The 23,642-nt window shown below is 50.3% G+C and overlaps 5 protein-coding genes across 5 annotated transcripts; 4 read left to right on the top strand and 1 right to left on the bottom strand.

The window, feature by feature from the left end:
* Positions 1-1,245: 1,245 nt before the first annotated feature.
* On the top strand, positions 1,246-2,468 carry T069G_02759 (uncharacterized protein; the record flags this gene model as incomplete). The annotated part of the gene is made up of 3 exons (XM_056169969.1): positions 1,246-1,339; positions 1,415-1,676; positions 1,736-2,468. 3 exons carry the CDS (start codon positions 1,246-1,248, stop codon positions 2,466-2,468), a joined length of 1,089 nt encoding a protein of 362 aa, XP_056030861.1.
* A 448-nt stretch (positions 2,469-2,916) lies between these two features.
* On the bottom strand, positions 2,917-4,182 carry T069G_02758 (methyltransferase domain-containing protein; the record flags this gene model as incomplete). Its single annotated transcript, XM_056169968.1, has 2 exons — positions 2,917-3,949; positions 4,025-4,182. The coding sequence occupies 2 exons, from the start codon at positions 4,180-4,182 to the stop codon at positions 2,917-2,919; spliced, it is 1,191 nt and encodes a 396-aa protein (XP_056030860.1).
* A 381-nt stretch (positions 4,183-4,563) lies between these two features.
* Positions 4,564-6,130, top strand: T069G_02757 (uncharacterized protein; the record flags this gene model as incomplete). Its single annotated transcript, XM_056169967.1, has 2 exons — positions 4,564-4,676; positions 4,738-6,130. The coding sequence occupies 2 exons, from the start codon at positions 4,564-4,566 to the stop codon at positions 6,128-6,130; spliced, it is 1,506 nt and encodes a 501-aa protein (XP_056030859.1).
* A 1,903-nt stretch (positions 6,131-8,033) lies between these two features.
* Positions 8,034-9,294, top strand: T069G_02756 (protein kinase domain-containing protein; the record flags this gene model as incomplete). Its single annotated transcript, XM_056169966.1, has 4 exons — positions 8,034-8,070; positions 8,234-8,487; positions 8,545-8,909; positions 9,003-9,294. 4 exons carry the CDS (start codon positions 8,034-8,036, stop codon positions 9,292-9,294), a joined length of 948 nt encoding a protein of 315 aa, XP_056030858.1.
* Positions 9,295-20,235: 10,941 nt separating this feature from the next.
* Positions 20,236-21,327, top strand: T069G_02755 (cyclin domain-containing protein; the record flags this gene model as incomplete). Its single annotated transcript, XM_056169965.1, has 1 exon — positions 20,236-21,327. One exon carries the CDS (start codon positions 20,236-20,238, stop codon positions 21,325-21,327), a length of 1,092 nt encoding a protein of 363 aa, XP_056030857.1.
* Positions 21,328-23,642: the final 2,315 nt, after the last annotated feature.

The following is a 23,642-nucleotide window of genomic DNA, read 5'->3' as shown; positions in this document are numbered from 1 at the left end:
CCAGACCCTGGAAAAATTGAGTGGTATTTAATCAATTTTTTTTTTCCTTTCCCCTCAGTGTGCGCTCGCCCACACCCCCTTGCATGCACACACGCACAAAAAATATTAATTACAGCGACTTCATGATGTACTGTATCGTCAATTGCCTGATCTGCAACGCCTCCAGCCTATGAGCGAATATGCTCTCAGCTACCCTCGGTCATGACGTCCACTACTTCAAATACCGAATCTCCGTTTTATTCGCGTCCCTTTGGTTCTAGAAGCAGTCCGGCCACGATGCCAACTTGAACCGTCTCCATCATTTTATGTGGTCCCCCGTACCCTTGAAAAAAAAAAGTGCAACTTTTTTTTTTTTTACCTCATCGGGCAGGGGTGTCCCCGTCGGTGTTAGTGGTGGCAGTGGCCAGGCAAAGGCAAAGTCAAAGGCGAAAAAAGAAAAAAGAAAATCCAAAAAATATTCCCCACTATCTCTTTATAGTGTCTGAGAGTGCCGAGCTGCGGACCAACCACAGAGTGGCCATTGTTGCAGTCTCTGGCAGGCGCCTCCCCACCAGCTCTTCGCCAAAAACCCCACTGCAAGTACCTACAAACAGAAGTCGCTCTTGCCGCTTTCGTGCCAGGCGCCTCAGAGGCTTGGACGTCCCTCTGCGGTGGGCCGTGCTTGCCTCAAAGCCGTGGCTGCACTGCAACAGCGAGTGGTCTGTGCGGGCACTGACGTTTAGCGCGCTCCACTTCGGCAGCCGTGACGGGGGGCTCTGGCCAATAGGATCCGGGGGGAAAGAAAAAAAGTTCAAGCTCTCGTGCTTGCTGCCTCTTTTTTTTTTCCTGGCCCGCCAACGCCAAAAAAAAAAATCGCCTGAGCTTTTTGGTCCGGCTTCTTTTGCTCGGTGCCATCCCCCCCCCATCATTCCTTCCCATCCGCTCGTAGACCGCAGACCGCCCCCCCGAGACAATTCTGCCTCTCCCTCGGGATGTTTGGAGACCTTCATACAATCTTCCTAAACACCATCCCAAAACAAACAAAGTATCGTCATCCCCGTGACTCTCTCGTCTGCTGCCTGTCCTGTGCGAGCCAGCCTGTAGTCGATCCCTTCCATATCCCACTCTTCTCTTTCTCTCTTTCTTCTTTGCCACCGCCATTTACGTCTTGCATTATTACGTCCACCAATCCAATTACACAGTACCTTTACTTTTAATACCCCCAATAATACCAACGCAATTCAACATCGTCACCATTATACAACCATGCCTTACAACACGCGCCGCAAATCGCTTTCCCTGCCCAGCCTGGGTATTCACATCCCCGTCACGCATGCCTCGCGTGCTGCCTCATCGAAGAGTGCGTCCCGCGCCGCTTCATCCTCAGCCTCAGCGACGCCGGCGTCCAGAAGTGCCTCGCGCTCGGAATCTCCAGAAGAACATCCCAACAAGCGCCACAAGAGGTCCCATGCCGCAGAGACCATTGCTATTGAGAATACCCCGCCTCCGTCACCCATTCGAGCCATCAGCGAGGAGATGACGGATGCCGACGCAACAACACACAAGATCGACATTGAGAGCATCAAAGACGACATTGTCGAGGCTGTTGTTGTCCAGCTGCAGGAAACTGGCAACCGCCCTCATCTGATCAAGGAGCTGGCGACTGTCCTTACCCAGTCGCTTACATCTGTACAACAGTAGGTCTTCTTCCCCATGTCGAATTCACTTCCGGCCATGCTGACGTTGCCAATCATAGATCTGCGAACCCATGCGCCATTATCTCGTCCCGCCTCGCTTCCTATATGAAGCGGACTTGCTGGTCTGCCTCGGCTCCCTGCCCGCTGGGTAAGGAGCTTGAGACTGTACACCCACGACGCACTTATTATTTCCTCACCACTCAGCCCAGGCAACCGCTCCCCGACTTCAACGCAAGTCTTCAGCAGGCTGCCTCTCTCACCCCTTCAGTCTCTCTTACCGAGGATTCTGGCTCAGAAGACATCGAGGCAAGACGACGGGAGCTGAGCCCCTCTCCCGAAGTGGACCTATCGGCCACCGAGTTCGATAACGCCGATGACGACGTTGCGATGCCCATGACCCCCATCGGATCGTTCTCTTCCCAGCGAAGCAGACTTGTCCTCGGACCCCGTAACAACTCCCCTCCTCTCGAGAAGGATGAGCGCGAGTTTACACAGACTGCAGACGGCCTGCAGAAGCGAAAGCTTAACGCCGAAGTCCCTCAGCCGGAAACTGTTGAGCGTCACAGTGTCGCCACGATGGATTATTATCGGGACGATGCGTGGTTCGCCGACAGCCGTCCCAGCGCGGCCACCATATTTCTAGCTAGCCCCTCCATCAAGCCGAGCATATCCGCTGGTCGGAAAGAAGATGATACCGAAGCTTGGTTAAGATTAAACAAACTATTCGAATGGGGCAAGGGCGCCGAGAGCATCGAGATAGACGAACTCGATTGCTTGCTAGACGCTTGCTGATTTCTTTTTTTCTTTATTATTATTAATGTTATCATTTGGGATGGCGCAAGGAGCAGGAAATACTCAAAAGGGAAAAGGAGCTGGCGTTGGATGGCTTTGTATTTGTAACATATGATGTGGACATGTGCGGAGAGACACTCCCCTGTAGATATACTAGATGATTCTGACTATATTTCGGGGATGATGAGATGACAACCAACCAAAAAAGGGGCCACGCCAGGAGCGCTTGTGAAAGAGACGGCTGAAAGATGAAGAGGAAAAAGGTGTACATACAAAAGAGCATACCACTCATTGATTAAAAGACAGATCCGCTTATTATTCTGACGCTCGATTTCCGCAAGAAATTGTTGGTGTGTAAATGATGTAGTATTGCGTATGGTGAGTTGGCAGGCCTGTTCGTTGCTGGCGCATCTCCATTATGCGTGTGATGATGTGAGCCATGAAAGCATCATGTCGTCCTGTCCTTGGTTGCCATCTTCAGTTCGACCCAGACGAGGGTTCCCATCTGTGTAATGTTTGGCCGCTCGATTTTAACCACCTCCAGGCCAGGCGTCGCACTCACTGCGTCCTCGACAATGGCTTCGATGTCCCTGTTCCACCAGCATCCGTACTTTGCAAAGTGCTTTCCAGCATTCTTGTCCAGCAAACCATTCACTAGTCCGTAATAGCCCTTCCCATGCTCCAGCAGGATGATTCGGCCGGTGCCAGGTCGGACAACAGTAGCGAGGTTGGATAACACGGCGACGGGGTCGGAGACGGAGCAGAGGCCGAAGGTCTGGATGATGGTGTCGTATTTGTCGGTGTGAGCGGGGGAGGGGAGCGGGTGGTGCGCATCCGAGTTGACGAGGCGGACGTGGCCATCTAAAAAGGAGAGTTGGCCTCCTGTGTGATCGGCCATGGACGAGGCTTTAACGATGGGCGCGGAGGCGGCCATGGGCGGAACGGACTTGGCGAGCCTCTTTCGGGTCACGTCGAGCATGTCAATGGAGATGTCTAGCCCTGTGAAGGATGTGATGCCCTGGGGTATCTTTGGTGGCGGGATGTTGCCAGTCCTAGCAGCCTCGACGGCAGTGCTTAGGGGCTCCCAGTTGTAGTACTCCAGGTTGCGGCCAGAGCCCATGGCGAGCTCGAGCACGGTACCCTTTGCGTGGACGGCGAGCTTCTTGCGCAGCTTGGTGATGCCCATCCACCACTCTGGGAGGTTGAGTTCCTTGTCGAACTGCTCGGCATTATCGCCGCTCAGGGCGGGGGGACGGCCGGTGGGCGTGGCATGTTCACAGGGGGTGGAGGAGGAGCAAGGGGAAGACTTGACTGTTGCGACTGTGGTGCCGAGAATATAGAAGCCTAGAAAGCCCGCGAGAATAGAGGCACCGGTTAGGGGGAGCCAGGCACGGCGCCAGATGTCGAGGAGAGTGTCTGCTTTGGGAGGAGGTGGAGGAGGAGGTGGTGGAGCTGAAGAAGAGATATTGGGTTTTTGTGTGCTGTTATAAAGCTTTTTATGTCAGTCAATGTTTCTTTAAGGTAGAGGAAAGACGGGAGAATAGAGGGAGACAAACGGTTTATATGATTTCGTAACGCGGGACGCCGGAGGAGCAGTGGGAGGTTTGGCTGGAGGAGTTTTCACAGCTTGGCGCACGGAAGAGCTTGCAAGGCGGGATTGCAAGGGTGAAAAGCCCACCACGGCCGTGGCAAGGCGGCGTGTTGGGACATTCATCGAGGGAGCATCGTCAAGGCGTGAACTAGTCTAGCAATAAGAAAAGAAGAGTTTTCTGCCTTTTGCCCAAAGGTGGTGAGAATGATATCTATCATGTGGGTTGAGGGCATTGACCCGTTGCAGAAAAGACGCCCGGCGAAAGAAGCAATGCAAATGCAAATACAGTGTGCATGGGGGTCGCAAAGTGGGGCCAACCCTCGCTATCAAGGTGCCGAGATCGCCAAAAACTGTGCGAGATTCGCTACCCTGCACCATCCTGGCTCGGCTCGGCACGTCACGTCATCATTCACGGCTCACGGCTCAGGGGGAATGACAAGTAGGCGATGCGGAGTGACTTCGTTTCCGTTTGACAGCTTTGGTTCCTTGTAACGAGTTGCAGCAATGGCGGGCCATGGCGATCTACAGGAGATGCTGCGCATGCTGACGGCGCGCAAAGCATCCATGATGCAAGCAATGGGTTACATCAAGGCGTTACAAGCAAAGAATCTGAAAAGGCGAGACACCGGCCGCCGTGAACGCTGGTGATTAAGTGGTGACTAACATTCAAGACAACAGCATCGAGCAGATTGCTGAGGCGCCTTCATCCACTATTGAAGAAGCCCTCGGTGACGTGAAGCTGGCCAAGAGCTTTCACACGGCGTGCAAGTCTCACGGCAAGAAGAGCAACAAGCGGGCAGCCGAGGAGCCCGCGGCAGCCGACAGGAAGAAGCCCAAGCTTGAAATGCACAAACGGGACTTAGATTACAACTCTATGACGCCTGAAGAGCTCGAAGGGTCGTTGGCGCTCCCTCTGTGCGAGGATGAGGAGCTCATCAAAGAGACTGCGCTGGTTACTAACAGAGCGCCCCTGGTGCTTGCGTTTGCAGTGGAACTGCTGCGATTCACGATGCCGGAGCAGCCTCCAAGTAGTCGCCTAAGTCTAGCTCAGGCAGTAGTGAGTGCAAACTCGAGATCCAAGGCTATAAGCATTGGCATCGAAAAGGCACCAGTGGGTGGAGAGACACCAATACCAACCGGCCAGCCCAAGGTTTCCGTTCTAGGACGAGAAATTCCTGTTCTGAAGAGAGGTGGTTATACATGGACTGATGAGAAGCAACAATCTGTGTCGTCTGCAGATGCGGCAGGCCCGTCATCGTCAACAGTGGCATCAACCGCGTCTGATAGTATATGGGCGACGAGCAGCAAGCTGACTTCAAAGGGATCCGTTTTCGTAGCGCATGCGGCTCCAATAACGTCACCATCCATGCGCTCAGGCCTCATGAAGATTTTGTTCAACAAGTATCCTGATGTAGAGAAGACGGCAGATCACGTTGCGTGGGCGATACGGACAAGCTTTGGCGGGTCGTCCCTCGTACAAGAAGCCTCGTTTGATGATGGAGAGACTGGGTGCGGCAAGTTCATGCTCGAGCTCTTGCGCGAATCAAACATCATAAACACAACCGTTGTGCTGGTTAGGTGGTACGGCGGAGTCATGCTGGGGCCTGATCGTTGGCGACTGATGCGCGAGTGTCTCAACGATGCCCTTTCAGCTCAGCGGCGGACATCGTCGTTTTCTGGAGAGGCACTCTGGGGGCTTGACGCAGAGGATAAGAAACCAACCATATCTACAATCGGCATGGCCATTCACAGGCCTGAGAATGCGAGGAATTATCTTTTACGAAGCTTTGCCTCGGCGGGCGCTGATAGCGGCGGGAGTAAGAAGACCGTGGCGGCGCTGAATGATGAGAAGCAAGAGAACCTGGGGAGGCTGTTGGGAGCTCTTCGGCTGCTCTTTGCGAGCTGGGCTGGTGTTTTGGGGCGAGCTGAGTTGGATCGAAGAGCGTGGAGCTGGTATGTGGCCGTTCGTCCCGACATAGAGGCGGGTCCGTCTGGATGGGGAGAGAAGGGCGTGCTGAAGTTGTCAAAGATATTGGATTTGAGACGAAAGGAAGCTTTGGAAGCAAAATGATGGGCAACTTAAGGGTTTGGATTAGCGGGCATATGGTTTTGATGTCGAACTACTCAGTATTTAATCTGGTTAATGTATTATATAAGGTATATACTATCAAACACGTTTTGCTTGTTGCAAATCTCATGGAGATACTCTTGCGCTCAAACGTTACGTAGTCGCTGGGGTGCTGGATAGACAACTTGGGGTACTCGCTAGTATTTCCCCATACCTTATCTCATTTCGAACTGCTTGAGAGTCTTCTCAAGATCCTCAGACCAGTACGCGAGATCCCTCCTTTTATGCCGCTGCACTTTGGATGGGACATCAAGGATTTCGTCTTAGGGGGCAGGTCTCTTCTGCAGTTGCAGAATATATTAGTAAGTGTACTATTAACGGATAGGTAATGTTTTACTCACATGGTGATTAGCCACTGGTGGAATCTCCTCGAAGCCATCCTCGCTCTCCATATTATCCTCACACTCGTCTTTAGTCTCATTAATAGGATCTACACGTAAACCTGGATCAATGTTCTCCTAATCCCCAAATATCTCAGCCTCTAACGCATCTCATAGCTGCGCCGGTTCATATTGTGTGTTTTGGATGGTCTGGTGTAGACCCAGGAGGCTGTCCGTGAGCTGGTATTCTTCTGGAAGCAGGGTATAGCTATGCTCGAGTAGATGGCTGGTATGTCTTATGGCATTAGTAATATGAGCTTCTTGTCTTTGTGGGCGAGTACTATTGCTCAGATGTCTTTCCATTTTGCTTGACTGGGCTTCGAGGGAACGGATTGTTGATTATTTTAGGTTCTAGTAATTACGTAGCACGTCTGTTGTCGTTTACCTAGTACATAGACATACCAGCGCCACAACGAATAAACTTCCGAACATCTTTCTACGTGTGTCATAACGTTCCTTCCAACATTATATGAGGTTTATAGCTCTTACAGATGCTTATGTAGCATGGAAATCGGATATGAAGGGAAGCCGTTTATTTACGACTAAAGACAAATGTCCCAGTTCTCTCAAGTATCTACTCCTATATCTACTTTCTACTACAATAGATAAATTCCTCCAGTATTTATTACTATAGTTACATTTATCTAGTATCTGCTACTAACTATGGATTGAATTTGTGTATGCCGATATTCAGGAGCGCCCTTCATTATCATGAAGCCCATGCATCCCACGATGATGTCACATGTAAATTGATGTAAGTAGAAGCACTCCTTCAGCATCTAGTCGACCTATCATGTTTCCCCCATACTATTAAATCAATAATATTGTTTTTCACTCACCTTTGAATGATTGCTGTCAAGATATTAAGTTACCATCAGTATTTATATAAGCATGCTAATGAATAATCTTGTTAAATACCATCTTGGAGGCATCTTCCCAGCCACATCTTTCCCTTGTGCCTGTGGCGGGGCATCTACGCCAATCCCAACCCAGCTAGCCGCCCGTCTCCTTTGTGAGCCCAGTATCCGTAACAATGCAGTTGTTGTCAAATCAAAGTAAACACACAACAAACAAACCCGCAGCTCGTCAACATCCACCATCGAGCTGCCCCTGGCAGGTGCTTACTAACTAAACCAAAAAGGAAGCATCACACACTTCACTTGAGGAACCAAAAGTCAAACTTCGCCGGCTCTAGTTTCATCTAAAGGCTCGAGTCTGACCGCGTTTGTGCTCCCCGCGCCAGCACCGCGAATTGTTGACCCCTCGCCCCGGCGACCAAAAGACCGTGTTTTTTTTTTCCCTTTCCACCAACGCCGCGTTTCTTGTGTGCACGGCAACGGAAGACGACGACGACGAAAAGGACAAGGACAAACAAAACCCTGCTTGTCGTCGGCTTGTCCCTTTTCTTCTCTCTACGCTGCTGAGTCCAATCCACTCGTTACCTGATTCTGCAGCCCACCACCGCCATGGAGAATTATCAGAAGCTGGAGAAGGTCGGAGAGGGTACGTTGTTGCTGTGACTTAAGCACCCCCCAATGACATGCCGCAATCATATGCATCGCTGTTGGTTTTCTGACTTAATATCTTCTTCCCTTTCTTCTTTCATTTCACATGTCATTGCCCATATCCTATTCTCGTCATGCTAATTACATCGACACCCTCACAGGCACCTACGGTGTGGTCTACAAGGCGCGAGACCTTGCCAATGGCGGACGCATTGTTGCCCTGAAGAAGATCCGACTCGAGGCCGAAGACGAGGGTGTTCCGAGCACCGCCATCCGCGAAATTTCCCTCCTCAAGGAGATGCGAGACCCCCACATCCTTCGACTACTCAACATTGTCCATTCCGACGGCCACAAGCTGTATCTGGTCTTCGAGTTCCTCGATCTAGATCTGAAGAGATATATGGAGGCTCTCCCTGTTAGCGATGGTGGTCGAGGCAAGGCTCTCCCCGAGGGCTCATCCCCTCGCCTGCAGCAACTTGGACTTGGCGATGCCGTCATCCGCAAGTTCATGATGCACCTGTGCAACGGCATCAGGTACTGCCACTCTCACCGTGTCCTGCACCGAGATCTCAAGCCCCAGAACCTGCTTATCGACCGGGATGGAAACTTGAAGCTTGCAGATTTCGGTCTGGCGCGGGCGTTTGGTGTGCCGCTGCGAACCTACACGCACGAGGTTGTTACTCTCTGGTATCGAGCCCCCGAGATTCTCCTGGGTGGAAGGCAGTACTCTACTGGCGTGGACATGTGGTCAATTGGATGCATCTTTGCTGAGATGTGTACTCGCAAGCCTCTTTTCCCAGGTGACTCGGAAATTGACGAAATCTTCCGCATTTTCCGGTAAGAAAGATGCCCCCTTTGGCAACGATATGGCGGACTTGGTGTTTGCGCATCTCATTTTCATCTGGCTAACTGGTATCTACCACGTCCTAGTGCCCTCGGAACCCCTACCGAAGACTTATGGCCCGGCGTCACATCCTACCCCGATTTCAAGGCTTCTTTCCCCAAGTGGCAGAGAGACTACTCACAGGCACTGTGCCCGAACCTCGACGATAAGGGCTTGGATCTGCTTGAGATGATGCTTGTCTACGACCCTGCAGGACGGATTTCTGCTAAGCAAGCTTGCAATCATCCCTACTTTGAAGACTACGTGTCGACTCCCGGGCCAACGACGACGGCGCCAGCAAACCCGACAGCAGCTCGCGGTGCCAGCTACTTCCACTAGATGGGCGGAGTGCCTCCGTACCTGTGATGCTCTGTCTTGACGCAGCTGAGATGGTGACATGGACGGCCGATATGGGCATCCACTTCTGTTGGGTTTTCAGGATACTTTCAGCATCATCAAAAGGCCACTATATCTTAAAGGGATTGGGGGGATGAGAAAAGCAATAACGTGATTGGCATTGTTATGATGGCTCATCTCAAATTGGCAGAGCTTATCGCTCAAAGAGTCGAGTCCTTTTTTGTCGCGTTACACATTTGCGAGCTCACCGACATCTGCTCGCCCTGCCTAGCATTCACAGTCAGATGCTGGAACGAGGATAGGCAATGCAAAGGGAGTTGTGGACGGATGACGTGGTTGATGCGAGCTTCTTGACGTACTACTGGAGCTGTTGAGGCGAATAACGGCACCGCACGTGTCCACGGATCGGGAAAATACGAGCACGAGACTGGCTCCTTTTTAGCAGACTAATGTTTTTTAATGTTTTCATGTACAGCATATGCAAGGGAGAATGCAGGTTTTTTCTGGGAGGAACGGGTAACAATCAGCATGAGAATAATAGTAGATGATATGAATGATGGGAAATGACTTGAGAGAGAATCACTCGATCACGAGAACCTGGATGATTTGTGAAGTTTGTGTCGGTGATGATGTGGCCTTTGATGCCGGATTTGCCATGTGAAACACGAGTGTGTGATGCACCAGTCAATTGATGGACTCGAGACGATTCAGGGGGTTGGCTTGGATGATGACAGAGTTGTTCTTGACAGGTGCCACATTTCACGACTTGATTGATCCTGATACAAGGATGACGTGTCTTGTCGGCTTGTTCTTAGACGTCGGGTATGTTTATCCAGTTCCTTGGAGCGGGTATACGATTTTGATGTTGGGCTTGTGAAAACCAGTGCTCCAGGATGATGGCCCAATGTGTGAGATGCTTAGCCAGTTCAAATTGAGTACAGAGATGATTATTTTGTCGGTTAACATCTAATTGAACAGTGTTTAAACGTTCACGGCTAGTCAATGTCTCAATGTGATGTACCTAGATTCCACGTTATGAAATGGGAGGCAAAACAAGTTGCTTGAGGACGTGGAACAAAGGTACGGAATGCTTTTACGTGGAGTTTGAGTAAAAGACATAGTAGTGACGAGTATCATATAAGTTTTTAAATCAGATAGCTATTGAGCGTCATTGAATGAGGTTTGTTATACTTGAATACCTATATTCTCGAATGTCAAGATTTTAATGTATTGCGGGTTACACGAGCAAGTCAATTCGGAGTTAACAAGATAACAGTGCCTGTCATGCTTGAAAACACCAGACATCAAACAAGTAACACAATAGTTTCCAATTCAATAGACCTTTTCTCAATCTTTGACCGAATTGGCCTGGTTACTGGTCCCATGTCCTTGTCCGAAGCCTCTGCTGACATAGACCAGCTTGCCTTGACAATATTTTGTCACTTCTGACACTCGACCTCCATAACTTCCTTCATGCACCTCCCCGGCTAGTAGAACATCCGAAAGCAAGGTAAGCCGGCGTTTCAGAATCCCATCTCCGTGTAAGATGGATTTACATGGCAATGTTGGGTCGCAAAAGGAAGCGGATGAGAAAATACAGTACAGCGATTGGCCAGTTAGACGCAAAAACGCAGTAAGCGCCCACGCTAAACAGAAACCCCTTGTATCTCCCCCGAAGGTGACATTCATGTTAAATTGAAACTTACCAACACCGGCTGTGATAGCCGCCCGGCGATGAAATTTCAAGGATCGATCCGAGAGATGCAATGCAACGGCGGTTAACTTGGAGACGCGTTTGATGAAACACGGAAGAGGGAAGCGCCGTGGGCTGTGGACCATGTAACTGCGCCGCCTGGGTACAGTGGGAAGGTACTTTTGGCCAATGAATGATGGTGTAAGTGGGCTGGTCGCGGCTATTGGCCTTGTTGGCTACAGATTTACTGAATGCTCCGGGCTTTAGACAAGATTTTAATAATAATCTGTCATAGAATAGTCAAGGTTAAAGGATGGCGTGTGTTGCGATTTGATAATTGCAGCCTTTCAATGTTTCTTTGAAGGTTTGGGGCTGTGTAGCTTGGAGATTGTATTGAACGGAAGCTTGGCGGGCCATTGCCGAGGGACCAGAATGACATGTGCATGAATTGCGACAAACTCCGAGTGTGTAGCAAGGTAGAATTACAGAGCTTAAAAAAACTCAGGAGAAGAGAAAAAGACGCATCGCAGCCGGGTCAGAGTGCCAAACGTGGTCTAAAGAGCTGATGAGATGGGTGTTTATTGTGAGACATGCATAGGGGCTGAGAAGGCTATAAGCCGGCCTGTCCTTTGAACCGTGGTAGTACTCGGTGATGATGTGCTAGTCTATACGGATTTTACAAAGTGACACGAGCTACAGTGAATTCCTCCGGGTAAAAGGCGAGACATGAAGACAAAGAAAGAGGCTGCAGACATGTGAATGAGGTCTTTGGGTGAGTTGTGGTGGATGGACCGGGGATGCCCGAGCAAGAGGATGCAAGAATAGCGATAGCGATACTGCCTTGTGAAAGAAACGGTTGACCGAGGAGAAGACGAAAAGTGAGACATTGGGGCATTGATGGGCGACGAATAGGAAGCGCAAGCATGGATATGAGAGAGAGAAAGAGAGGGCGTAGTTGGGAAGGACATGAGAGAATGGAGCAACTTGTGCTTGCATTGCATTAGACTGCATGAGATGAAGATATTTCCGTGCCCAAACAACGGGATGATGATTATCTCGTAGCGATAGTACCCAATAGATGCCATGGATTCTTTTTTTACCACTTTTACTACACGTATAATTTGTGAGTACAGGTATTGTGCTGTTACCCCCCCTCTCTTGATGTGACAGTGGAGATGCACATGACCGAGCGCATTACAGGTTTGGTTGGAGTAGAGGCTGCGAAATCCAATGCGTTTTACCCCAACATGCCCAGAGCCGTCTTATTAGCATGTGCCATGCCATACATACCCAACCGTGGGTGTGTGGCTACATCATACTACATAGCTCGCCTCGTTTTGCTTGTGATGTGTATCTCTAAAAAGTCCTCATCCTGTGACCTGGGAGCCACATCGTCATCGAAGCATGTCGACGACTCGTGCAAAGAGGTGGGTTCACATCACTTGATGTTGGAGTTTAGTTTGTGATGGGGGTTTCATTTCATTTCGATGGTATGTGATGGGTTGCATTTTTGTCTCGTTTTGCAAGTTAATGCTGTAGTATGGGAAGATTTGTATGAGCACTACTTCGTTGCGTGAGTGAGGTTTAATCTGCTTATTAGCAACTTGTGCATGCATATCCATGTCGGTAGTCGTGGATTTGGCCTTGCATCTACGGAATATACAGTATTCCATCTTTAGATCTTACTTGTGCAGTGGCGTATCACTCACTCACGTAGGTACCTTGAGGAAAACAACCCACCAGCATTACGACTGCTAACAAGGCTTACCTGATTCTCATTTTCCTTGGCTTGCTCGTCTTTGACTCGGGAGAATAAAAAAGCCCAAGAAGGCGAATAAACTCGTCTGCAAAAGCTGGGCTGTGCACCCCATCAAAAAAAAAAAAAACTGCCTACCCTATCCTTATCCCAGGTAAGTAAGTTTAGCAAGGTATTCGATTCCATAGCCAAGAAGACGAAAATTGCGTGGTCCCCCCAGCAATGTCTCGGTTCTCCAGCCACACTCAACAACCTGAAATGAACCTGGTCAGCCACAGCTCGACATGGGGGAACACGGGACACGGAAAGATGGCGCAAATCCCCCCCTCGAGGTACGTACCTACCTTCATGATGGGTACAAGGTAGCATCGCGTTGGGCTCAATCAAGAGGGAATGAACAAGGTGCGCCATCTTTGTTTCAGGCCGCACGAGCCAATCAAGGCATGTTTCGCTGAGGGAGCAAAGAAGTGAGATCTGGCCGAGGGAGGGTTTGATTGATTGATTGTCTACGGGGGAGTACGGGAGTACAAGATCGCCATGTACCTCAGATATGGGTACCGACTAATGTACCTCGAAGATGCCTGTTGTACAAGCATCAAAGCAATAATGAATTGTCTCAATTTGTCCAAAGAAAAGGGAAAATGTTGCCCAACCCAGCATTTGCTTTGCTTTGCTTATTATTAGGTGCATGAAAAAAATTGGGATGAAAAAAAAGGCATCATAGGTCCCTCTTTTTTTCTCTCTCCCGAACACGATACCCGTACATAACAGTGGCGGTGAAAGAATAATGGAAGCAAAAGATGGAAACGTTCGCATCATGCACAGGCGTTGACAACTAAGCCTGCGTTATTATTACCATCCATTCTAATCCATGCCCTGGGCTGCTGCCACTGCTATATCGGGCGGGCGTGCATTTCGGCAAGAAGCTCCGTACTACGGAGCCCAGTCGATGTCGTGTCTCGTACATGACTTTTTGGCGTGTATTACCACTCAATTCATTCCTAGGTTATACTCGTATGGTACCTCTACTGTCTTGTACATACAAAGCTGGAAACGAACAAAAAAAAAAAAGGAGTCGAAGATGGTGGCCACCCGCTCAGTCACATGTGTGGAGGCGACCACTCAAGGCCCGTCGTTTGCCCTGGGAAAGGGAGAGCCAATCAATGGATCAGTCGATTCCAAGCTGCCTCTCGTATAATCCGCCGTAGTGTACGAGATATGACTGGGCTGGCAGCAACTCAGCTCTGCTTACCCGTAGCACTTTAGCAGGTTTGATAGCAATTAGGCTGTTGGCTGTAACCCCATCCAATTGATTGATACTACTCCGTACAGCATGGCATCAATCAATCGCAGCCAAACAATTGCATCTTCAGCGGTCAGGGATCATGGCCGCTCACGGGCCCGACGACGGCCCTCTTCCCTTGCCAAACCCCACGCCTTCTCTCGCCACGCTTTGATGTGTTGTCTCTCGCCGACCCGCTCGGATATGTACCAAGCAAATCCTCGTTACATGGGGTGAATATGGGGCATGTAAAGGCATGGGACATGGGGATAATTCGCACGTATGTACTGGCTCCATGCATGCGAACGAAAGAGAAGCAAGAAAAAAAAAAGGTACATATTTGTACGCCCAAAAAGGCCAATTTCCTGCGTTTGCTCTGTGTATCCCCCCCTTCACCTACTTTTTCAAAAGTGGGTATAAGATGAGATGTCCAAGTCTCCTGTAGCTGCAAGTATGTACCTACTCATCATTACAGTACAGTAGACCTGGACGAACTCGTGGCATTGCATGAGGTGAGGGAGAAAGAAGAAGGAGGATAGAAGACCAAGTTAGCCCACGATAAGGCTTCGGGCCGGTGGTGATTGGTGCACGCAATCGCTGATTTTTGCAGTTGAAGTTGGCTTTGGGCCTCGAGTGAATTGGCCGATGGCGGTTCAGGCACCACGAGCAAAAGACGACTGGCCATGATTGGCGAGCTTTGCTTTTGTGCCCATCAAAGTCGGTACTTGGGAGACAAGTACTCCCACTGCTACACAGAGTACTGTCACTTGGGGTTTCTTAATTGCCTTGCCTTAGTCGAGGTTGGCGGACCTGCATCGATATTGCCTGGTTTATTTATCGAGCTATGCGCGGGCCCAATTGATGTGATTGATTGATTTGATGCTGAACAAATGATCATGTTGAGAACAAGAATTGCGGAGAAGCTACGCCCATAGCAGTGAGGCTGCCCCCAGCGGACAAAAAGTTTACTAAGATAGTGTCTTTCGGTAGTTTTGGTGTGCTCCTGAATCGCATGAGACGGGCATCAGCTCGGTAGGATCAAACGGTGGCGCTGGGCTAGGTACTAGGTAGAGACAAGCAGCATCTCGGGCAGACGTGATTGACGGGCTTTTAGCCGAGAGAGTCGACGGTTGGAAGTTTGATAAGGAGCCAGGAGGAGGAGAAGAGAATTGATGGCCAGGAGTCCAGTATCAATGGGACAGGATAAGGACAGGGCAGGACAGGGACAGCAACAGCTGAGCAGAATAGCGAGTTCGGCTGACCACCTACCCTGAACTCAGCTGCTGAGCGAAAGCAAAATTGAATGCCCGTGAATACTCGTACTAATTCAGCCGGCAATGCAAGCTGAGTTGTAGAGACAAGTACTCTAGACCAGGGCGGACAGAAAAAGCAACGTGACAGACAAAGTACCTGTACTATCGCCCACTACTGTAGACCTAGACCCGGTCCCCCGGCTGGCTGCCCGTGTCTGCACGCGGATCGGATCTAAACAGGGAGCTGATCAACCCCCTCCAACCCTCCCCGGACTGATTGAACCACTGGAACAACAAAACGTTGGAGTGCTAACAGAGACTATTGCAGAGACTACGGAAAGATCGTTGCTGGAGCTGGTGCGGCGCTAGACAAGTAAGGGAGGGAGATTTGATATACGCTATCAAACAAGTGCATTACAGTAGTGAGTTTTGCTTTTCATTGCGGCCAAGGTTTAACGGACACGTCCCTGAAGGGCGAATATTTGATGCATCATATCGGGCATAATCATCCCGTTGCTGCTGGTCATTAGAGTGGCATGCCATGCAAAACAGAACGAGGAGAAAAAAAAGGTACGGGTGGCGGCGAGGGAAAAGCTAGACGCCACGGCGGACGGCTAGGGTCGGACACCCCATTCTATGGACAAAGTTTGTGACCTGCGTCTTACTCGCGGGATAGTATCTACTACTACTACTGCATGTATATCCATCAATTCGATGGAGTAGCCAGCAGAGATGGAGAGGAAATAGTTTCAACGTGGAGGCGTTCCCCAGACAAATCGAACGCTAGGTGAAAGATGGACGATAAGCGGAGAACAGGAACGCCTCGCTGGGCTGGAAGAGAGGGGAAGAGACATCACGGGGCAGGATTGACGATGGGATGTTGTTCGATATTGATTTTCTGAATCACCGTTCTATCTGTCAATCACATCAATCACATCATCATATGATGTTTTTTTACGCCCGCGAAAAAGAAAAGAGAGTTTTCGGGCCGCGGTGCCTCCATGCAATGTAAAATTGCTTTTTTTCACGCTCTTTTCTTTTTTATACTTTTTTGCCCCTGCATTGGAAGCGGCTTGCGGAACGAAAAAAGTTGGAGGGTGGGATGGTGCTGTCTTACGCAGTGCGAGCATCAGAAAAAAGGAAAACTCAAGAAAATACATACTGAATGCCACAAAATGTCTAGATTCTTTTCACTGGTGTGCCCGCGGCTGCGGCGTGGCTTTCCCGCGATCATATCATTCCTCTCTCCCCTTGTACTCGAAATTTTACAATGGTGGCAGCAGCCCGTTTTTCACCACCTGATGTCTCACATGTGCACTTATTCGATTTTACTTTGATAACATTTCTGGGATCCTCATATGACACTTCACAAAGTGACTGACTTGCCTAAACTGAGAGGGATTGAAAGGTGAAGGGGGCCTTGGCGGGCATCAATTGGTCGGTGCGGCGGCCAGCGCATCAACAGCCGACAGCAAATCATCTGGCCGAGGACAAGGGAAGGGCGAGATAAGGCTTAAAAACAGCGAAGAACAAGTCATGGTCAAACAGTAAGACACGCCAAACCAGGGCATGGGCACGGATTCGGGCATTGATCTCTTTTTTTTTTCTTTTGCCAGCACAGTGAGTGATGCCCTGTCCTGTCGTCCAATGACTCTGCCCTTGTTCACGGTGCTTGTGACTTTTGGCTTCAATCCATTTACTTTGCTTTTTTTCCTTGTTCCCCGCCAAAGCGCCGGGCCGCGGTTCGTTCCAGTTTCGTCTGAAGCGACACTTGCTTGCATCGCATCGTATCGTATCGTATCGTACTGCATCGCCTCAGCGCCGTCGGCTGCCGCTGGCAACTCGGCCGGTGATTGGCCAAAGACCCTGGACAAGAGGTTTGTGCGAGACGCGGGACGCAATTGGTCCAAGGGAGGCAGTGTTTCGACGACAAGGAAAAAAGGCGGAGAATAATAAAAGAGGTTTCGAATTCGAGCTGGTTTCAAGATGGCAGCGCCGCGGGCCAATGAAGACCGGCAGAGGCCCAATGAAGGCGGGCAGAGGCCACCCGCGACGAGCTACGCAGCGCTGGCTGAGATGAAGCCAGGGGGGGCATCGACAAGCTCTGGCGGCCAGTCAAAGAGCGGCGGCTGCTTGGATAGGCGCCGGTGCTGGTCGTTTCGTTCGGATGCTTGCCGGGACTGTTTTACAGTTACGGAGAATGGAGAGGCTGGGCGAGAGATGGCAGAGAGATTGAGATTGATTCATAGTATTGTAGTTTCATAGCGAGAGTAGCAGTATTGTAGTTCAGCGGCAACAGGCGTGCTTCTATTTTTGATATATGGTTTGTTTCATAGATGGAAATGTCCCGTCACGGCGGTTTGGACGATTTATTAATAAATGCATCGCATCGTCGACTTCTCGATCTCGTTCTTTCCTCATCCTCATCCTCATTCTAATTTAATCCCCTTTCTTTTTTATTTCCTTTTTTCCTTTCTGTTGCATTTTCTTTGTCTTCGCATCCCACCATCTTTTTTTCTTGCCACCAGCCCTCCCTTCTTTTCATCTTTTCGTGCCTTACCAAACGACTGGAACGCTGCAGCGCAGTGATTACGACCTTCATTGACGGCACCAGCACCAAGGGATACCAACTGCCAATCAATCCTTTCATACAACGTCACAGCATACCACTGCGTGGTAGAAACTTGATAATTCGCTCCTTCAGATCGACCGCTGGCCGGAACCCCTTCTGAACTGTCATTCGACGCCTCGGACCCTGCATCTGGCTGGCTGCATAATCTACTTCCGGTAGCGCTTCTTGGAGCCTGAGCTTGTTGCATTTCCCGACTCCCTCATTCACAAGGACTATTCGCTATTGGATTCCAATCCCAATCCGATCCTACAAAGGGGGCAGATCAAACCAGACCAACCACTATTGAGAGATATAGTAGTAAAGTCGAGAAAAAAAGGCTGCATCATATATATCTGCCTTGTCCGCCCTACAGAGCATTTTGATACTTGGCATCGCATCACTCGATCGCGTCTCCAGCATTTTACCGACCAGGTTTTTGACTTGCAGCCTCGCTCTCACCGCATTCGCTTCCTTGTAAAAACTAAAGGGAATCACCGAACACCCGAGTGACCCATTAGGCAAAATTCAGGATCAAAGAACAAGAAACAACAAAAACCTCTTGTCTTTTTTTCTCTCCCAACCCTTGACGCCACGTCTGAATCGGGGCTACCTGCTTTTTTACAAGTACTGTCAAAGTTGCAAGCCGGCTAGACACGTCGCCAAAAAATCCAACCGCCTTCGTTTCAGGCCCAACAAATCAATTCGCCCCTCTTTCCGCTGGATCGGACGGCCGCCACGTTGGCATATCGTGGAGGGACCACGAGTTTTTTCTCATCCACATCGGACCATCGAACGCCAATAAGTGGTAGCACGACGTATACTGTATACTCGTACGTGCCTTTCGGAACCCACGAACCGGACGGGTCGGGAAACAAAGCAAACATTTCTCGCTCTTTCTGTTTCATGAGTTTTTTCATTTTGCCTTAAACATTTTTTTGCCAACCCTCTTTACGCACGGCTTTGTCTTTGTCTTGTCTTGGCCATCCCTTAGACACGGCATCGTTTTTGATCAAATTGGCGACTCTGAAGATTCCATCTTATAATATTACAGATTGATTGGTTTGACTCACCAAGTCAGCCCTCTATCTGTCCATCTCTCTCTCTCACCACATCTTCAGCAATCAGCCTATCCATCTTTTTTTGTTTGCGTATTCCTTCGGAATCTTTCCATATTCCATATCCATCACAACACAACGCCAACACAGCCATCACCAGCCAATCCTTCGCCACCGAAGCTGCCGCTCCCCCGAACCGAAAAACGGCCTTTGTCGAACTGACTGACTGACACCTTCAACTCTAAACGAGCCCTGCTGAGAATCCCTGTCGGCCTGGCCGTCCGCCCCGCCCAGCGTCTGCCAGCAAGCCTCCGAGCGCCGGTACCTTGTCTCTGCTCTGCTCTTCTCTGCTTTGCGTGTACTATCCGAGTACTCCCGTACAGGTACCGTACTGTACCGCCACCCTCACCGCGCGTAAACGTACTCGTACTTGTACCCGCTCCCGGTACGTACTAGCACCCCCAGCCACCCACAGCTGCGACGCTCCGGTACCTGTGGTGCTTGTACAGGCTGTCTTGTCTCTGACCGCCCCAAGGCCCGCCACGTCGACGGACAGTACATTAGCATCGGTCGCCGTGCCACGCCGCCGTTGGCTGTCTGCCGGTACCTCCCCCCCAGGTACCCCTCCTTGCGGCCTGGTACCCTCCATACCTGGTACCTACCCTCCATCGCCCACCCCTGCAGCCCGCAGGCATCCCCGCCGGCACACCAACAAGGCCCAACCCTCCCTGTGGCGCATCGCTAGCGCCTGGACCGCCAGCTGGTGCTTGTACCGCTGTACTTTGCTTGCACGTATACAGCCTCGTGTACACCCCAAACGTCAGAAGCAGAGGTCACTGGCTCGACTAAAAAAGGGCCACATGCACACGTCCTTTCGTGTCTGACTGACTGCGATACCTCGTTTTAATACATTTGCTATCCCTCATCCTCATCCTCATCCTCGTCCTCGTTCCTCTTTTTTTTCTTCCTCTTTCCTCTCCATCGTCTCCTTGCAACCCTCCAGATCCCGTCCTCCTTTTGTCTTTTGGGCTCCATCCTCGGCTCAACACTCTTCCTCCCTCCAACTTGCTCTCTCATCTCTCGCATATCTCAGTCACCCCCTTCTGTGGTTGCCGGCTTTGATCTTTTATATATCATCGCATCTTTGTCTCCGTCTCTGCTTTTTGCTCTTTTCCATCCATCAATCAGCAGTATCTTCTTTAATTACAACGACTCACCGCCGAATCCCGACAGCCCACACTTGCATTGGGCCATCACTTACACACACACCACCATGGCGTCAAGATCATTCCTCTCCATGGACGACCTCAACAAGGCTGCCCTGGAGCAGTTCGTCTACCAGCCTGTCAGCCGGGACATGATCTCGTACCTGGCCAATGCTGCTCACAACGTCATTGCCTGCGACTCGACCCTGATGCCGCCGCCCCCCAGGGAATCATCATCAAAGGGCCAGGACCGGCCTCTCACTCCACCACGCACCCCCGAGCCCCGAGCCGTCTGCAGCACCGACGATGCGCTGCCCACGCTGGACGAGTTCATCACCCAGCTGGTCGTCTCCTCCAATGTCCAGGTGCCCACCCTCATGTCGACTCTTGTCTACCTCAACCGCCTCAAGTCCAAGCTGCAGCCCATGGCCCGCGGCCTGCGATGCACCACCCACCGCATCTTCCTGGCGGCCCTGATCCTGTCGGCCAAGTATCTCAACGACAGCTCGCCCAAGAACAAGCACTGGGCCAACTACACCCACATGAACACCGACTACTACAGCTTCGGCTTCACCCGCACCGAGGTCAACCTGATGGAGAAGCAGCTGCTCTTCCTGCTCGAGTGGGAGCTGAGAATCACCGAGCACGACCTGTACCGCGAGCTGGACTCCTTCCTCGAGCCCCTGCGCATCAAAATCGCCGAGAGGCACGCCCGCAAGATGCGTCACCGCGAGGAGAAGAAGCGACAGCAGGAATTGTATGCCGCCGCGGCCCGCTACCCCAGCCCGGTCTCGTCCCGGAGCTCCCGATCTCGCCACGCCAGCCCCGACCACTACCGCGCCAACAGCAACGGCTCAGTCACCCCTCCGGGTCTGGTGTACAGCTCTGCCAGCTCGTATGCCTCGTCCATTGCCTCGAGCAGACAGCAGTCTCCATCGCCGTACCTGTATGGCACTAGCCAGGGTAGCCTGTACGACTCGCCCGTCCAGATCGTCATGGACAGGGAGGAGCCCAAGATGCAGGCCAGCGCGCGGATGCTCTCCTACGACATCTCCTCGGTGGACTCCTACGAGCCTCTCAACGAGGTCACCACCAAGAAGCGACACAGGCGCGCATTGTGGGAGCGCCTCATCGGCACCGCCGCCGTCGCCGTCCGATAAATCTCCCATTTTCGCATCGATTTGCAGAGTCAAATCTTGGGCGTTTTCTATTTTTTTCTATTTCCTTTGTTCCATCAACACTAAATCACTTTTGTGTTACAAAAAGCATGGCGTCGCGGATTGTCTTTTGTTTGCTTTATTACCCACCCCCATCATCAACCATACATTTACTACAAGACTTGTCTCCCTCAGATAGAGCTGCATGGCCAGCGCATCGACAGCGAGACATGTTCTTGACAATCGCCTAATCACCACCACTTTTTTTTCACATTTCAATCACCATCAATTTGTTATACAAAGATATCATGTGCATACGCCAAGCGAAATCTTAGGCCATGGGAAACGGGTCCGTGTTTTTTTTGTCATGTTTCTATTTGCGGGTTCTGGTTTGGTCTGCCAACGAGGCGAAGTCGAGAAGGGCAGAGGGGGGAAACTAGGGGCCTGCTTACAATGGGTTGGGATAAACCCTGCTTTTGGCTAAGGGAAATGGGGGTCAAGGGAATTTCTTGGAGTTTTTTCATGGTGGGATTTGCTTTTTCACTGCCCGATATTTCTTCGGAGGAGAGAGACTCTTTGGATAACTTCTTTTTTTATTACTTGCCTAATTTCTTTTGTGATTTTCCTTAAGAGGATCTTCAAGAATTACTGCAATCTACAATTAGATAATCACCTCTTTAGAATTTTAGAGGATGTCTTCATCAATATCAGAAAGCACCAAAGCAGCAGCTTATTTTATTGATCACTGCCCGTCTGTCCGTCAGCACTTGTGTTTTTTTTATCCCGCCTTTGACTTGCGCCCGTGGGCTCGGCATTTGGAGATGGCTGTGAGTGCAGCAGCCAGATCGGTGTTATGAAGGTTGTCTGTCAGTGAACGGAGTAATTACAGGTGTGGATGGTCCATGCGTGCTTTTGCGGCCGATGATGTGTTGAGCACGGCCGATCTTGTCAGCCTTTGCGTTTTTATTTTTTATTTTTATTATTTTACATGGTTTGATTGATCTTTGATTGATGGTTTGTGTGCAGGGATAAACGGGAGTACAAAGATGACGCATTCACGGGGAAACATTGAAGACAAAGTCGGAGAAAATGATGGGGAGGCGAAAATGCGTACGTAGGTCGGAGTGTGGCTTTGTTTCTTTGTCATTATGGCGATGCTCAGAAACGCCGTGTTCGTATGCGTGTTTGTCGGGAGTCGGAGTGAGTTAGCTATGTAATACACACACTACCCTTTTGGGGTATCGTGTACGAAGTGGCCTTGAATTACATTGCATGATGATGTTGTTTGTGGCACGGAGAATTACGGGTTCGGAAATAAAATGTATAGAGAAGTTTTTAGGCTACTCGATTTGGGATTTGGGTCTCTGCAGTCGGGTTCGGCGTTCTTTCGTTGTTCTTTTTTGCTGCGGTGAGGCACATTGTTTTTTTTTTAGCTTGTTATTGCCGAAGAGCGAGAGTGACGGGATTTCGGGAAGACGATTCCTTCGTTTTCGTTAGCAAGCTACGGCACGCTTCTTTTTTTCTTCTTTGAAGGAATCGGGAATCATGACGGCGTGTGACATTTTCTTCCCAAGTTGTTTGTTTGATTGCCTGTTTGCAGAAGTTGTGACACCACCCCCTCGCCGGGGACATGCTTCATCTCTTTTGTCCAATTTCCTGTTGTGGTGCTACTGCATGATGCCCGATTTCCTTTGTCAAAGTTGAAAGTTGCACGAGCCTTGGAGTAAGATTTGATGTAATTCCCGGAGGAATTTTTTTTTTCTTTGTTTATTTGCGTCATGTGGGTAGGAGCATTTGGATATCGGATTGGGGAATATTGAAATTACATGTGGGTTGCAAGAACAAACAAAGCAAATACACACTACTGTACGATACACGGTTAACCAACAAAAAGCTGCTGTTGGGTTACTGTATTGACGGAGCATCAAACAATAATAGAATCGAATTCCAAATTCTGCCCCATGTATGTACGCAATGGCCATGGCCCTGGCTTGGGTCGCCTTGTTTTCACCCCCGATCTCACATGAGCTGACAAGCCCTACCTACTAACTATCAATGGCAGAACAAGCACCAGCTAACTACTAACACAAACACCAGACTGCTGACTTTACTAACAAAATCCTGCTGCGCCTCCCCCAGCCCAGCCCAGCCAGGCCCAACTTATACACCCGTTTCCGGCTTTCTTTTCTTTGTTGGGGGGCACGGGCACGGGCACGCGATGAAATTCCATTGCCGCCCGAGAAACTGGCCCCGTCATCAAGGCCAAGTGCATTTTAACTTACCTTAACGCTGGGATTACAGCCCCCAGAAGGAATAAA

The sequence above is a fragment of the Trichoderma breve genome, chromosome 2, assembly GCF_028502605.1.
Source record: "Trichoderma breve strain T069 chromosome 2, whole genome shotgun sequence".
NCBI classification, from domain to species: Eukaryota; Fungi; Ascomycota; class Sordariomycetes; order Hypocreales; family Hypocreaceae; genus Trichoderma; species Trichoderma breve.
The sequence above is the reverse complement of the archived record's forward strand: the minus strand, read 5'-3'. Positions and strand labels throughout refer to the sequence as shown.